A 16,282-nucleotide genomic window follows, 5' to 3' on the forward strand; every position below is an offset into this window, starting at 1 on the left:
GACTGTACACTAGCACCCTGAGACTGTACACTCGCACCCTGAGACTGGACACTAGCACCCTGAGACTGGACACTAGCACCCTGAGACTGTACACTAGCACCCTGAGACTGTACACTAGCACCCTGAGACTGTACACTAGCACCCTGAGACTGTACACTAGCACCCTGAGACTGGACACTAGCACCCTGAGACTGTACACTAGCCGTAAGGAAGGAGGCGGGGCTAGTTAATGTCTCAGACAATGAGGAACAGAGGATGATGAGGTGCTGGAGGGACATGGGAGGACACGCCCCTACATGGGATGTACCACCGGAACATAACTGAGAGGGCCGGTCTGAAGGACAGAGGCCCTGATCATGGCAGCACAGGAGCAGGACCTGAACAGCAGAGCGGACCCAAGGAGGGGCCCCTGAGACAGCACATAACGGCAGGTGCAGATGCTGCAGGGACAGAACACATGGAGAACCATCACCAGGAGCTGGCATAGTGTAAGAAACATCTGCACAGAAACATCTGTGCAGAGAACGGTGGTCTCAAGGGTCAGAGGAAAGCTGTGGTGCTGGACATTGCAGTTCATCAGATGGAAACATCCGGAAAAAGGAAAATGAGAAACTCGAGAAATACAAAGGCCTCAGAGAGGAGCTGGAGCCTGAAGGGGTCAGTGGAGCTGTAGTGACCGGAGCAAAACATCAAACATCTTGGTCCAGAAAAGTGAGCAAAGAAACAGCAAAGATCCTTACGAACCCTCGAGCTCCCAGGGGCCTCTGGAGGAGGAGCCCAGGGGCCTCTGGAGGAGGAGCCCAGGGGCCTCTGGAGGAGGAACCCAGGGGCCTCTGGAGGAGGAGCCCAGGGGCCTCTGGAGGAGGAGCCCAGGGGCCTCTGGAGGAGGAACCCAGGGGCCTCTGGAGGAGGAGCCCAGGGGCCTCTGGAGGAGGAGCCCAGGGGCCTCTGGAGGAGGACTGGAGCTTAGAAAAGAGGGACTAGAGCACCCGCAGAGGGTGAGGAGGGAATTTTATATAAATATCATATTATCTTATTTGACTTATTCAGAAAACGCTGTGAGACGTTTGGGCCGAGCAGCTGAAACGTCTGAGGCAGGACCTCACCCATGGCTCTGGTCAGGCTCACGCTGTATTCTTCTCGTACTTCAGTCTTCAGCAGGTCCATGCTGGTGTCCAGGTTCTGTAAACGTGTCGGGACCAGGTTCAGCAGCTTCTGCAGCGTTGCCTCGTCCAGCTCTGCTGCTCGCTCCAGCTGGATCCCACAGACCGGCTGAAACAAAGACCCCAGTCAAACCAAAGAACTGAGGGACACAAGGGTCCTCAGGATGAATCTGACCATGTCCTCAGTGTCCAGACGGTCACTCTGCTCCTCTGACCAACTGTGGATCAGACACAAGAAGAAAGGAAAGAAATATATATATATATATATATATATATATATATATATGAATATATATGAATATATATATATATATATATATATATATATGAATATATATATATATATATACATATATATATATGAATATATATGTATATATATATATATATATATATATATATATATATATACATATATATATATGAATATATATATATATATATACATATATATATATGAATATATATGTATATATATATATATATATATATATATATGAATATATATATATATATATATATATATATATATATATATATATATATATATATATATATATATATATACATATATATATATGAATATATATGTCAGGCTCTTCAGTGATTCTGACCTGAACACTGGGTCTTTGGTCAGACTTCTCTGCAGAAGCTTCCGTCTTGATTCTCGGAGGCGACTTCTGGTTAAACTCTTTCCTAATGAATGTATCACATAACGAGACGTTACACACTCGATGAGACGTTACACCAACAATGTGATGTTACACACATGAGGAGATGTTACACACACATGACGGGATGTTACATATATGAAGAGACGTTACACACATGAGGAGACGTTACACACATGATGAGACGTTACACACATGAGGAGACGTTACACACATGAGGAGACGTTACACACATGATCAGACGTTACAGACATAACGAGACGTTACACCTATGATGAGACATTACACATGATGAGACGTTACACACATGATGAGACGTTACAGACATAATTAGACGTTACAGACGTGATGAGACGTTACACACATGAGGAGACGTTACACACATGAGGAGACGTTACACCAACAATGTGATGTTACACACATGAGGAGATGTTACACACACATGACGGGATGTTACATATATGAAGAGACGTTACACACATGAGGAGACGTTACACACATGATGAGACGTTACACACATGAGGAGACGTTACACACATGAGGAGACGTTACACACATGATCAGACGTTACAGACATAACGAGACGTTACACCTATGATGAGACATTACACATGATGAGACGTTACACACATGATGAGACGTTACAGACATAATTAGACGTTACAGACGTGATGAGACGTTACACACATGAGGAGACGTTACACACATGAGGAGACGTTACACCAACAATGTGATGTTACACACATGAGGAGATGTTACACACACATGACGGGATGTTACATATATGAAGAGACGTTACACACATGAGGAGACGTTACACACATGAGGAGACGTTACATACATGAGGAGATGTTACACACATGAGGAGACGTTACACACATGAGGAGACGTTACACACATGAGGAGATGTTACACACATTGAGGAGATGTAACACACACATGACGGGATGTTAAACACATGAGGAGACGTTACACACATGAGGAGATGTTACAGACATAACGAGACGTTACACCTATGATGAGACATTACACATGATGAGACGTTACACACATGAGGAGACGTTACACACATGAGGAGACGTTACACACATGATCAGACGTTACAGACATAACGAGACGTTACACCTATGATGAGACATTACACATGATGAGACGTTACACACATGATGAGACGTTACAGACATAATTAGACGTTACAGACGTGATGAGACGTTACACACATGAGGAGACGTTACACACATGAGGAGACGTTACACACATGATCAGACGTTACAGACATAACGAGACGTTACACCTATGATGAGACATTACACATGATGAGACGTTACACACATGATGAGACGTTACAGACATAATTAGACGTTACAGACATGATGAGACGTTACACACATGAGGAGACGTTACACACATGAGGAGACGTTACACACATGATCAGACGTTACAGACATAACGAGACGTTACACCTATGATGAGACATTACACATGATGAGACGTTACACACATGATGAGACGTTACACACATGAGGAGACGTTACACACATGGGTAGACGTTACACACATGAGGAGACGTTACACACATGGGTAGACGTTACACACATGAGGAGATGTTACACACATGAGGAGACGTTACAGACATAATTAGACGTTACAGACGTGATGAGACGTTACACACATGAGGAGACGTTACACACATGAGGAGACGTTACACACATGATCAGACGTTACAGACATAACGAGACGTTACACCTATGATGAGACATTACACATGATGAGACGTTACACACATGATGAGACGTTACAGACATAATTAGACGTTACAGACATGATGAGACGTTACACACATGAGGAGACGTTACACACATGAGGAGACGTTACACACATGATCAGACGTTACAGACATAACGAGACGTTACACCTATGATGAGACATTACACATGATGAGACGTTACACACATGATGAGACGTTACACACATGAGGAGACGTTACACACATGGGTAGACGTTACACACATGAGGAGACGTTACACACATGGGTAGACGTTACACACATGAGGAGATGTTACACACATGAGGAGATGTTACACACATGAGGAGACGTTACACACATGAGGAGATGTTACACACATGAGGAGACGTTACACACACATGACTGGATGTTAAACATATGAGGAGACGTTACACATATGAGGAGACGTTACACACATGAGGAGACGTTAAACACACATGACGGGATTTTAAACACATGAGGAGACGTTACACACATGAGGAGATGTTACACACATGAGGAGATGTTACACACACATGACGGGATGTTACATATATGAGGAGACGTTACACACATGAGGAGACGTTACACACATGAGGAGACGTTACACACATGAGGAGATGTTACACACATGAGGAGACGTTACACACATGAGGAGACGTTACACACATGAGGAGATGTTACACACATGAGGAGATGTTACACACACATGACGGGATGTTACATATATGAAGAGACGTTACACACATGAGGAGACGTTACACACATGACGGGATGTTAAACACATGAGGAGACGTTACACATATGAGGAGACGTTACACACATGAGGAGACGTTACACACATGACGGGATGTTAAACACATGAGGAGACGTTACACACATGATCAGACGTTACAGACATAACGAGACGTTACACCTATGATGAGACATTACACATGATGAGACGTTACACACATGAGGAGACGTTACACACATGAGGAGATGTTACACACATGAGGAGATGTTACACACACATGACGGGATGTTACATATATGAAGAGACGTTACACACATGAGGAGACGTTACACACATGACGGGATGTTAAACACATGAGGAGACGTTACACATATGAGGAGACGTTACACACATGAGGAGACGTTACACACATGATCAGACGTTACAGACATAACGAGACGTTACACCTATGATGAGACATTACACATGATGAGACGTTACACACATGATGAGACGTTACAGACATAATTAGACGTTACAGACATGACGATACGTTACACACATGAGGAAAGGTTACACACATGAGGAGACGTTACACACATGAGGAGATGTTACACACACATGACGGGATGTTACATATATGAGGAGACGTTACACAAATGAGGAGACGTTTCACACATGAGGAGATGTTACACACATGAGGAGATGTTACACACATGAGGAGACATTACACACATGATCAGACGTTACAGACATAACGAGACGTTACACCTATGATGAGACATTACACATGATGAGACGTTACACACATGATGAGACGTTACAGACATAATTAGACGTTACAGACATGAGGAGACGTTACACACATGAGGAGACGTTACACACATGATGAGACGTTACACACATGAGGAGACGTTACACACATGAGGAGACGTTACACACATGAGGAGACGTTACACACATGAGGGGACGTTACACACATGATGAGACGTTACACACATGATGAGACGTTACACACATGAGGAGACGTTACACACATGAGGAGATGTTACACACATGAGGGGACGTTACACACATGAGGGGACGTTACACACATGATGAGACGTTACACACATGAGGGGACGTTACACACATGATGAGACGTTACACACATGATGAGACGTTACACACATGATGAGACGTTACACACATGAGGAGATGTTACACACATGATGAGACGTTACACACATGATGAGATGTTACACACATGAGGGGACGTTACACACATGAGGGGACGTTACACACATGATGAGACGTTACACACATGATGAGACGTTACACACATGATGAGACGTTACACACATGAGGAGACGTTACACACATGAGGAGATGTTACACACATGAGGGGACGTTACACACATGAGGAGATGTTACACACATGAGGGGACGTTACACACATGATGAGACGTTACACACATGAGGGGACGTTACACACTCACTCTGAGGTCTGTGGCCAAAAGGAGGAGAGAACGGGGGCTTCTTGTTGTGCCAAGGTCGTTTACTCTGAACCAAAAAAGAGAATGACGTCATCACTATCAGATTAAAACTTGCTCAGTCGATACGAGAGGTCGAGACCTTTAAAAGTGTGAGGTCATCAGCAGACACACATAAACTCCTCCCCGTTTCTAAAGTCTCAGTGGAACATAATGTGATTTTTTATTTTTTTGGGTGGTGCATTAAGCATTTTACTATTTATTGTAATAATCTTCTCCAAAAAGCTTTCTGTTTCCTTTCCTTCTTCTCCTTCCACAAGGAGCGTCCTCCAGGGGGCGCTGTCCTCAGACACATGTGAGCGTCCTCCAGGGGGCGCTGTCCTCAGACACATGTGAGCGTCCTCCAGGGGGCGCTGTCCTCAGACACATGTGAGCGTCCTCCAGGGGGCGCTGTCCTCAGACACATGTGAGCGTCCTCCAGGGGGCGCTGTTCTCAGACACATGTGAGCGTCCTCCAGGGGGCGCTGTCCTCAGACACATGTGAGCGTCCTCCAGGGGGCGCTGTCCTCAGACACATGTGAGCGTCCTCCAGGGGGCGCTGTCCTCAGACACATGTGAGCGTCCTCCAGGGGGCGCTGTCCTCAGACACATGTGAGCGTCCTCCAGGGGGCGCTGTCCTCAGACACATGTGAGCGTCCTCCAGGGGGCGCTGTCCTCAGACACATGTGAGCGTCCTCCAGGGGGCGCTGTCCTCTGACACATGTGAGCGTCCTCCAGGGGGCGCTGTCCTCTGACACATGTGAGCGTCCTCCAGGGGGCGCTGTCCTCAGACACATGTGAGCGTCCTCCAGGGGGCGCTGTCCTCAGACACATGTGAGCGTCCTCCAGGGGGCGCTGTCCTCAGACACATGTGAGCGTCCTCCAGGGGGCGCTGTCCTCTGACACATGTGAGCGTCCTCCAGGGGGCGCTGTCCTCAGACACATGTGAGCGTCCTCCAGGGGGCGCTGTCCTCAGACACATGTGAGCGTCCTCCAGGGGGCGCTGTCCTCTGACACATGTGAGCGTCCTCCAGGGGGCGCTGTCCTCTGACACATGTGAGCGTCCTCCAGGGGGCGCTGTCCTCAGACACATGTGAGCGTCCTCCAGGGGGCGCTGTCCTCTGACACATGTGAGCGTCCTCCAGGGGGCGCTGTCCTCTGACACATGTGAGCGTCCTCCAGGGGGCGCTGTCCTCTGACACATGTGAGTGTCCTCCAGGGGGCGCTGTCCTCTGACACATGTGAGCGTCCTCCAGGGGGCGCTGTCCTCTGACACATGTGAGTGTCCTCCAGGGGACGTAGTAAGAGCTGAATCCCTCTGTGATGTCATCAGTGTGCGACACAGAGACAGTTTAAACCATGGTTGGACTAAATAAAGGTGTTTTATGGTCTTATTGTTGTGTCATTTTTGTGGAGTTTGTCTTGTTTACAGTCTGGTTGCTATGGTAACAGCTGTGGAATCACCTCTACCTGTGTCTGCTCACGTCCAACCAGGAAGTACAATGATAAACTTTACGCAAACGGGCCAAAAGTGAAATATAAATGTGTTTTAACTGGACACAGCACATTATGACTCACACTTTGTATTTTAGGCGATTTTTAGCTTTTACTGGAAAAAATAGTTAAATAAGACACAAATGTTGCACAGTTTTACATGAATTATGCTTTTTTAATCTCAAATACAAGTCCAAGTGTAGAAAAACAGGCCTTTTTTCTGTCTTTTTAATAGAAAAACAAACTGACTTTTAAACACATATTTTCTGTTGTAAAGACTTAAAACCATCAACACAGATCTGTGTGGGTCATTCTGTGAAAGTGTGAAGGGTTTTCTTCACCACACTTCGTCTTAAAGTGTTAAGTGTGTAAAGTGTAAAGTGTATAAAGTGTGTAAAGTGTATAAAGTGTGTAAAGTGTAAAGTATAAAGAGTGTAAAGTGTAAAGTATAAAGTAAGTAAAGTGTGTAAAGTGTGTAAAGTGTGTAAAGTGTAAAGTATAAAGAGTGTAAAGTGTAAAGTGTGCAAAGTATGTAAAGTGTAAAGTTTAAAGAGTGTAAAGTGTTTAATGTGTACAGTATAAATTGTAAAGTGTAAAGTATAAAGTGTGTAAAGTGTAAAGTGTGTACAGTATGTAAAGTGTAAAGTATAAAGTAAGTAAAGTGTGTAAAGTGTGTAAAGTGTGTAAAGTGTAAAGTATAAAGTATGTAAAGTGTAAAGTATAAAGAGTGTAAAGTATGTAAAGTATAAAGAACACCTGTAAGGCCTGGTACAAGGGGAAGCTCGGACTGTCGCTGACCGCTCTCTTCTTCTGGACCTGGATCGGACTCTGTAAAAAGACAAAAACTTCAAAAACACAAACATCCATATTTCCAGAAACTCTAGGATGAACTCGAGGATGAACTCTAGGATGAACTCTAGGATGAACTCTAGGATGAACTCTAGGATGAACTCTAGGATGAACTCTAAGATGAACTCTAGGATGAACTCTAGGATGAACTCTAGGATGAACTCTAGGATGAACTCTATGATGAACTCTAGGATGAACTCTATGATGAACTCTAGGATGAACTCTAGGATGAACTCGAGGATGAACTCTAGGATGAACTCTAGGATGAACTCTAAGATGAACTCTAGGATGAACTCTAAGATGAACTCTAGGATGAACTCTAGGATGAACTCTAGGATGAACCCTAGGATGAACTCTAGGATGAACTCTATGATGAACTCTATGAACTCTAGGATGAACTCTAGGATGAACTCTAGGATGAACTCTAGGATGAACTCTATGATGAACTCTAGGATGAACTCTATGAACTCTAGGATGAACTCTAGGATGAACTCTATGATGAACTCTAGGATGAACTCTAGGATGAACTCTAGGATGAACTCTAGGATGAACTCTAGGATGAACTCTAAGATGAACTCTAGGATGAACTCTAGGATGAACTCTAGGATGAACTCTAGGATGAACTCTATGATGAACTCTAGGATGAACTCTATGAACTCTAGGATGAACTCTAGGATGAACTCTATGATGAACTCTAGGATGAACTCTAGGATGAACTCGAGGATGAACTCTAGGATGAACTCTAGGATGAACTCTAAGATGAACTCTAGGATGAACTCTAAGATGAACTCTAGGATGAACTCTAGGATGAACTCTAGGATGAACCCTAGGATGAACTCTAGGATGAACTCTATGATGAACTCTATGAACTCTAGGATGAACTCTAGGATGAACTCTAGGATGAACTCTAGGATGAACTCTAGGATGAACTCTATGAACTCTAGGATGAACTCTAGGATGAACTCTATGATGAACTCTAGGATGAACTCTAGGATGAACTCTAGGATGAACTCTAGGATGAACTCGAGGATGAACTCTAGGATGAACTCTAGGATGAACTATAGGATGAACTCTAGGATGAACTCTAGGATGAACTATAGGATAAACTCTAGGATGAACTCGAGGATGAACTCGAGGATAAACTCGAGGATGAACCCTAGGATGAACTCTAGGATGAACTCTAGGATGAACTATAGGATAAACTCTAGGATGAACTCGAGGATGAACTCTAGGATGAACTCTAGGATGAACTCTAGGATGAACTCTAGGATGAACTCTAGGATGAACTCTAAGATGAACTCTAGGATGAACTCTAGGATGAACTCTAGGATGAACTCTAGGATGAACTCTATGATGAACTCTAGGATGAACTCTATGAACTCTAGGATGAACTCTAGGATGAACTCTATGATGAACTCTAGGATGAACTCTAGGATGAACTCGAGGATGAACTCTAGGATGAACTCTAGGATGAACTCTAAGATGAACTCTAGGATGAACTCTAAGATGAACTCTAGGATGAACTCTAGGATGAACTCTAGGATGAACCCTAGGATGAACTCTAGGATGAACTCTATGATGAACTCTATGAACTCTAGGATGAACTCTAGGATGAACTCTAGGATGAACTCTAGGATGAACTCTATGATGAACTCTAGGATGAACTCTATGAACTCTAGGATGAACTCTAGGATGAACTCTATGATGAACTCTAGGATGAACTCTAGGATGAACTCGAGGATGAACTCGAGGATGAACTCGAGGATAAACTCGAGGATGAACTCTAGGATGAACTCTATGATGAACTCTAGGATGAACTCTAGGATGAACTCGAGGATGAACTCTAGGATGAACTCGAGGATAAACTCGAGGATGAACTCGAGGATGAACTCTAGGATGAACTCTAGGATGAACTATAGGATAAACTCTAGGATGAACTCGAGGATGAACTCGAGGATAAACTCTAGGATGAACTCGAGGATGAACTATAGGATGAACTCTATGATGAACTCTAGGATGAACTCTAGGATGAACTCTAGGATGAACTCTAGGATGAACTCGAGGATGAACTCTAGGATGAACTCTAGGATGAACTATAGGATGAACTCTAGGATGAACTCTAGGATGAACTATAGGATAAACTCTAGGATGAACTCGAGGATGAACTCGAGGATAAACTCTAGGATGAACTCGAGGATGAACTCTATGTTTGATGAGCGCACGTGCTTTTCCCGTCACTTTCAGCTCGTTGTTAGTTTGCGGCCATTAAGTCATTATGTTAGCGTGAACGTGGTGTTTTTGCGGCTCTAAACGCTCTAAAAGCTCTAAAAGCTCTAAATAGTCTAAAAGCTCTAAATGCTCTAAACACTCTAAATGCTCTAAAGGCTCTAAATGCTCTAAAAGCTCTAAATGCTCTAAAAGCTCTAAACGCTCTAAATAGTCTAAAAGCTCTAAATGCTCTAAAGGCTCTAAATGCTCTAAAAGCTCTAAATGCTCTAAAGGCTCTAAAGGCTCTAAAAGCTCTAAATGCTCTAAAGGCTCTAAATGCTCTAAACGCTCTAAATAGTCTAAAAGCTCTAAATGCTCTAAAGGCTCTAAATGCTCTAAAAGCTCTAAATGCTCTAAAAGCTCTAAATGCTCTAAAAGCTCTAAACGCTCTAAAGGCTCTAAAAGCTCTAAACACTCTAAATGCTCTAAACGCTCTAAATAGTCTAAAAGCTCTAAATGCTCTAAAGGCTCTAAATGCTCTAAAAGCTCTAAATGCTCTAAAAGCTCTAAACGCTCTAAAGGCTCTAAAAGCTCTAAATGCTCTAAAGGCTCTAAAAGCTCTAAATGCTCTAAAAGCTCTAAATGCTCTAAAGGCTCTAAAAGCTCTAAAAGCTCTAAATGCTCTAAATGCTCTAAAGGCTCTAAAAGCTCTAAAAGCTCTAAATGCTCTAAATGCTCTAAAGGCTCTAAAAGCTCTAAAAGCTCTAAACGCTCTAAACGCTCTAAAAGCTCTAAACGCTCTAAACGCTCTAAATGCTCTAAATGCTCTAAAAGCTCTAAAAGCTCTAAACGCTCTAAACGCTCTAAAAGCTCTAAACGCTCTAAACGCTCTAAATGCTCTAAATGCTCTAAATGCTCTAAAAGCTCTAAAAGCTCTAAAAGCTCTAAACGCTCATTACCGGGGGGAGACGGCGTGTGACCTCCTCGTGCTCCATGTTCGTGTTCGTCGCAGGTTTGTGACTTTTCCTTGAGTTTGTGTTGCGTCTCACAGCCCCGGGACGGTGAACCGTTGCTAAGGTGGTTGCTAGGGGAGTTGTTGGGGCCGTTGCTGGGGAAGTCAGCTCCCTCTGATCTCTAACGTCATGGAGACTAAAACCAGGTCAAAACAAGGTCTAAACCAGGACTAAACCAGGACTAAACAAGGACTAAACCAGGTTTAAACTAGGTCTAAACCAGAACTAAACCAAGACTAAACAAGGACTAAACTAGGTCTAAACCAGGACTAAACCAGGTTTAATCTAGGTCTAGACCAGGTCTAAACCAGAACTAAACCAAGACTAGACCAGGACTAAACCAGGACTAAACCAGGACTAAAACAGGTCTAAACCAGGTCTAAACCAGAACTAAACCAGGACTAAACAAGGACTAAACTAGGTCTAAACCAGGACTAAACCAGGTTTAAACTAGGTCTAGACCAGGTCTAAACCAGAACTAAACCAAGACTAAACCAGGAATTGACCAGTTCTAAACCAGGACTAAACCAGGACTAAACCAGGACTAAACCAGGTCTAAACCAGGACTAAACCAGGTCTAAACCAGGTCTAAACGAGGACTAAACCAGGTCTAAACCAGGACTAAACCAGATCTGAACCAGATCTGAACCAGGACTAAACCAGGACTAAACCAGGTCTAAACCAGGTCTAAACCAGGTCCAAACAAGGTATTAACCAGGTCCAAACCAGGTCTAAACCAGGTTTAAATCGGTTCTAAAGCGGGTCTCTTTAGTCTTTCTTTAGTCTCTCTCTTTAGTCTCTCTTTAGTCTCTCTCTTTAGTCCCTCTTTAGTCTCTCTTTAGTCTCTCTTTAGTCTCTCTCTTTAGTCTCTCTTTAGTCTCTCTTTAGTGTCTCTCTTTAGTCTCTCTTTAGTCTCTCTTTAGTCTCTCTCTTTAGTCTCTCTTTAGTCTCTCTTTAGTCTCTCGTTAGTCCCTCTCTTAAACCTCTCTTTAATCTCTCTTTAATCTCTCTTTAGTCTCTCTTTAGTCTCTCTCTTTAGTCTCTCTTTAGTCTCTCTCTTTAGTCTCTCTTTAGTCTCTCTTTAGTCCCTCTCTTTAGTATCTCTTTAATCTCTCTTTAGTCTGTCTTTAGTCTCGCTATAGTCCCTCTCTTTAGTCTCTCTTTAGTCTCCCTTTATTCCCGCTTTAGTCACTATTTAGTCTCTCTTTAGTCTCTCTCTTTAGTCTCTCTTTAGATTCTCTTTAGTCCCTCTCTTTAGTCTCTCTTTAGATTATCTTTAGTCCCTCTCTTTAGTCTCTCTTTAGTCTCTCTTTAGTCTCTCTCTTTAGTCTCTCTTTAGTCTCTCTTTAGTCCCACTCTTTAGTCTCTCTCTTTAGTCTCTCTCTTTAGTCTCTCTTTAGTCTCTCTTTAGTCTCTCTCTTTAGTCTCTCTTTAGTCTCTCTTTAGTCCCTCTCTTTAGTATCTCTTTAATCTCTCTTTAGTCTGTCTTTAGTCTCGCTTTAGTCCCTCTCTTTAGTCTCTCTTTAGTCTCCCTTTATTCCCGCTTTAGTCACTATTTAGTCTCTTTTTAGTCTCTCTCTTTAGTCTCTCTTTAGATTCTCTTTAGTCCCTCTCTTTAGTCTCTCTTTAGTCTCTCTTTAGTCTCTCTCTTAAGTCCCTCTTTAGTCTCTCTTTAGTCTCTCTCTTTAGTCTCTCTCTTTAGTCTCTCTCTTTAGTCTCTCTTTAGTCTCTCTTTAGTCTCTCTCTTTAGTCTCTCTCTTTAGTCTCTCTCTTTTAGTCTCTCTTTAGTCTCTCTCTTTAGTCTCTCTCTAGTCTCTCTTTAGTCTCTCTTTAGTCTCTCTCTTTAGTCTCTCTCTTTAGTCTCTCTTTAGTCTCTCTCTTTAGTCTCTCTCTTTAGTCTATCTCTAGTCTCTCTTTAGTCTCTCTTTAGTCTCTCTTTAGTCTCTCTCTTTGGTCTCTCTTTAGTCCCTCTTTAGTCTCTCTTTAGTCTCTCTTTAGTCTCTCTCTTAAGTCTCTCTCTTTAGTCTCTCTTTAATCTCTTTTTAGTCTCTCTCTTTAGTCTCTCTCTTTAGTCTCTCTCTTTAGTCTCTCTCTTTAGTCTCTCTTTAGTCAATCTTTAGTCTCTCTTTAGTCTCTCTTTAGTCTCTCTCTTTAGTCTCTCTTTAGTCTCTCTTTAGTATCTCTCTTTAGTCTCTCTTTAGTCTCTCTCTTTAGTCTCTTTAGTCTTTCTTTAGTCTCTCTTTAGTCTCTCTCTTTAGTCTCTCTTTAGTCCCTCTTTAGTCTCTCTTTAGTCTCTCTTTAGTCCCTCTTTAGTCTCTCTTTAGTCTCTCTTTAATCTCTCTCTTTAGTCTCTCTCTTTAGTCTCTCTTTGGTCTCCCTTTAGTCTCTCTTTAGTCTCTCTTTAGTCTCTCTCTTTAGTCCCTCTCTTTAGTTTCTCTTTGGTCTCTTTTTAGTCCCTCTCTTTAGTCTCTCTCTCTAGTCTCTCTTTAGTCTCTCTCTTTAGTCTCTCTCTTTAGTCTCTCTTTAGTCTCTCTCTTTAGTCTCTCTCTTTAGTCTCTCTTTAGTCTCTCTCTTTAGTCTCTCTTTAGTCTCTCTCTTTAGTCTCTCTCTTTAGTCTCTCTTTAGTCTCTCTCTTTAGTCTCTCTTTAGTCCCTCTCTTTAGTCTCTCTTTAGTCTCTCTCTTTAGTCTCTCTTTAGTCCCTCTCTTTAGTCTCTCTTTAGTCTCTCTCTTTAGTCTCTCTTTAGTCTCTCTCTTTAGTCTCTCTTTAGTCTCTCTCTTTAGTCTCTCTCTTTAGTCTCTCTTTAGTCCCTCTCTTTAGTCTCTCTCTTTAGTCTCTCTTTAGTCCCTCTCTTTAGTCTCTCTCTTTAGTCTCTCTTTAGTCCCTCTCTTTAGTCTCTCTTTAGTCTCTCTCTTTAGTCTCTCTTTAGTCCCTCTCTTTAGTCTCTCTTTAGTCTCTCTCTTTAGTCTCTCTTTAGTCCCTCTCTTTAGTCTCTCTCTTTAGTCTCTCTTTAGTCCCTCTCTTTAGTCTCTCTTTAGTCTCTCTCTTTAGTCTCTCTTTAGTCTTTCTTTAGTCTCTCTTTAGTCTCTGAACCCGTTTGTCCTGACATCGTTCCATTGACTTTGGGCGTGTTCAGCTCAGACAGTTTAAAGGTTTTATTACTTTTATTCTGAACAATCATAAAAACTATTCTCTGCATCATCATTTAGACCAGGTCTAAACCAGGTCTAAACCAGGTCTAAACCAGGTCTAAACCTCTAAACCAGGTCCAAACCAGGTCCAAACCAGGTCCAAACCAGGTCTAAACCAGGTCCAAACCAGGTCTAAACCAGGTCTAAACCAGGTCCAAACCAGGACTAAACCAGGACTAAACCAGGTCCAAACCAGGTCTAAACCAGGTCTAAACCAGGTCTAAACCTCTAAACCAGGTCCAAACCAGGTCCAAACCAGGTCCAAACCAGGTCTAAACCAGGTCCAAACCAGGTCTAAACCAGGTCTAAACCAGGTCCAAACCAGGACTAAACCAGGACTAAACCAGGTCCAAACCAGGTCCAAACCAGGTCCAAACCAGGTCTAAACCAGGTCCAAACCAGGTCCAAACCAGGTCAAAACCAGGTCTAAACCAGGTCTAAACCAGGTCTAAACCAGGTCTAAACCAGGACTAAACCAGGTCTAAACCTGGTCTAAACCAGGTCTAAACCAGGACTAAACCAGGTCTAAACCAGGACTAAACCAGGTCTAAACTAGGACAAAACCAAGTCTAAACCAGGTCTAAACCAGGTCCAAACCAGGTCTAAACCAGGTCCAAACCAGGTCCAAACTAGGTCTAAACCAGGTCTAAACCAGGTCTAAACCAGGTCCAAACTAGGTCTAAACCAGGTCTAAACCAGGTCTGAACCAGGACTAAACCAGGTCTAAACCAGGTCTAAACCAGGTCTAAACCAGGACTAAACCAGGTCTAAACCAGGTCTAAACCAGGTCCAAACCAGGACTAAACCATGTCCAAACCAGGTCTAAACCAGGTCCAAACCAGGTCCAAACCAGGTCTAAACCAGGTCTAAACCAGGTCTAAACCAGAACCAAACCAGGTCTAAACCAGGTCTAAACCAGGTCTAAACCAGGACTAAACCAGGTCTAAACTAGGACTAAACCAGGTCTAAACCAGGTCTAAACCAATACTAAACCAGGTCTAAACCAGGCTAAACCAGGTCCAAACCAGGTCTAAACCAGGTCCAAACCAGGTCCAAACCAGGTCCAAACCAGGTCTAAACCAGGTCTAAACCAGGTCTAAACCAGGTCCAAACCAGGACTAAACCATGTCCAAACCAGGTCTAAACCAGGTCCAAACCAGGTCCAAACCAGGTCTAAACCAGGTCTAAACCAGGTCTAAACCAGAACCAAACCAGGTCTAAACCAGGTCTAAACCAGGTCTAAACCAGGACTAAACCAGGTCTAAACCAGGACTAAACCAGGTCTAAACTAGGACTAAACCAGGTCTAAACCAGGTCTAAACCAGGTCTAAACCAATACTAAACCAGGTCTAAACCAGGCTAAACCAGGTCCAAACCAGGTCTAAACCAGGTCCAAACCAGGTCCAAACCAGGTCCAAAGGAGTTGAAGAAATCCTAAATTCTGGAGGATTCTTCCTAAAACCTTGGGTGTGGTCTGGTCAAAGTGGGAGGCAGGCAAGTCCAGGAGATGTCCAGGCAGAGCAAATGGCTCGGATTAAGGCCATTATTCTCCCCAATCAAATGAGGGAGGAGGACAACAAAGCGCTTGGACTTGGCTACGAGACAGAAGAGGACAAGTTGTACATGCTTACCTCAATCAACGTCTCCAAAAAGAAAAAGAAAATGAGGCTTGGCAACAATCTTAACAAGGAGGAGATAAGGGA

General features: G+C 43.2%; 1 protein-coding gene across 1 annotated transcript in view; it reads right to left on the bottom strand.

The window, feature by feature from the left end:
- Positions 1 to 2,162, bottom strand: part of dnah7 (dynein, axonemal, heavy chain 7) — a 199,295-nt gene extending 197,133 nt beyond the window's left edge. Inside the window, exons 1-2 of the mRNA XM_072443992.1 lie at positions 2,157 to 2,162; positions 1,102 to 1,272 (exon numbers count right to left, since the gene is read on the bottom strand). Of these exons, the coding sequence (XP_072300093.1) occupies positions 1,102 to 1,272; positions 2,157 to 2,162 (177 nt within the window). The remainder of the gene's footprint in view (positions 1 to 1,101; positions 1,273 to 2,156) is intronic.
- Positions 2,163 to 16,282: the final 14,120 nt, after the last annotated feature.

Source organism: Eucyclogobius newberryi, unplaced genomic scaffold, assembly GCF_026437365.1.
Source record: "Eucyclogobius newberryi isolate DKJ021-1_F unplaced genomic scaffold, fEucNew1.0.hap1 SCAF_14, whole genome shotgun sequence".
Classification (NCBI taxonomy): Eukaryota; Metazoa; Chordata; class Actinopteri; order Gobiiformes; family Gobiidae; genus Eucyclogobius; species Eucyclogobius newberryi.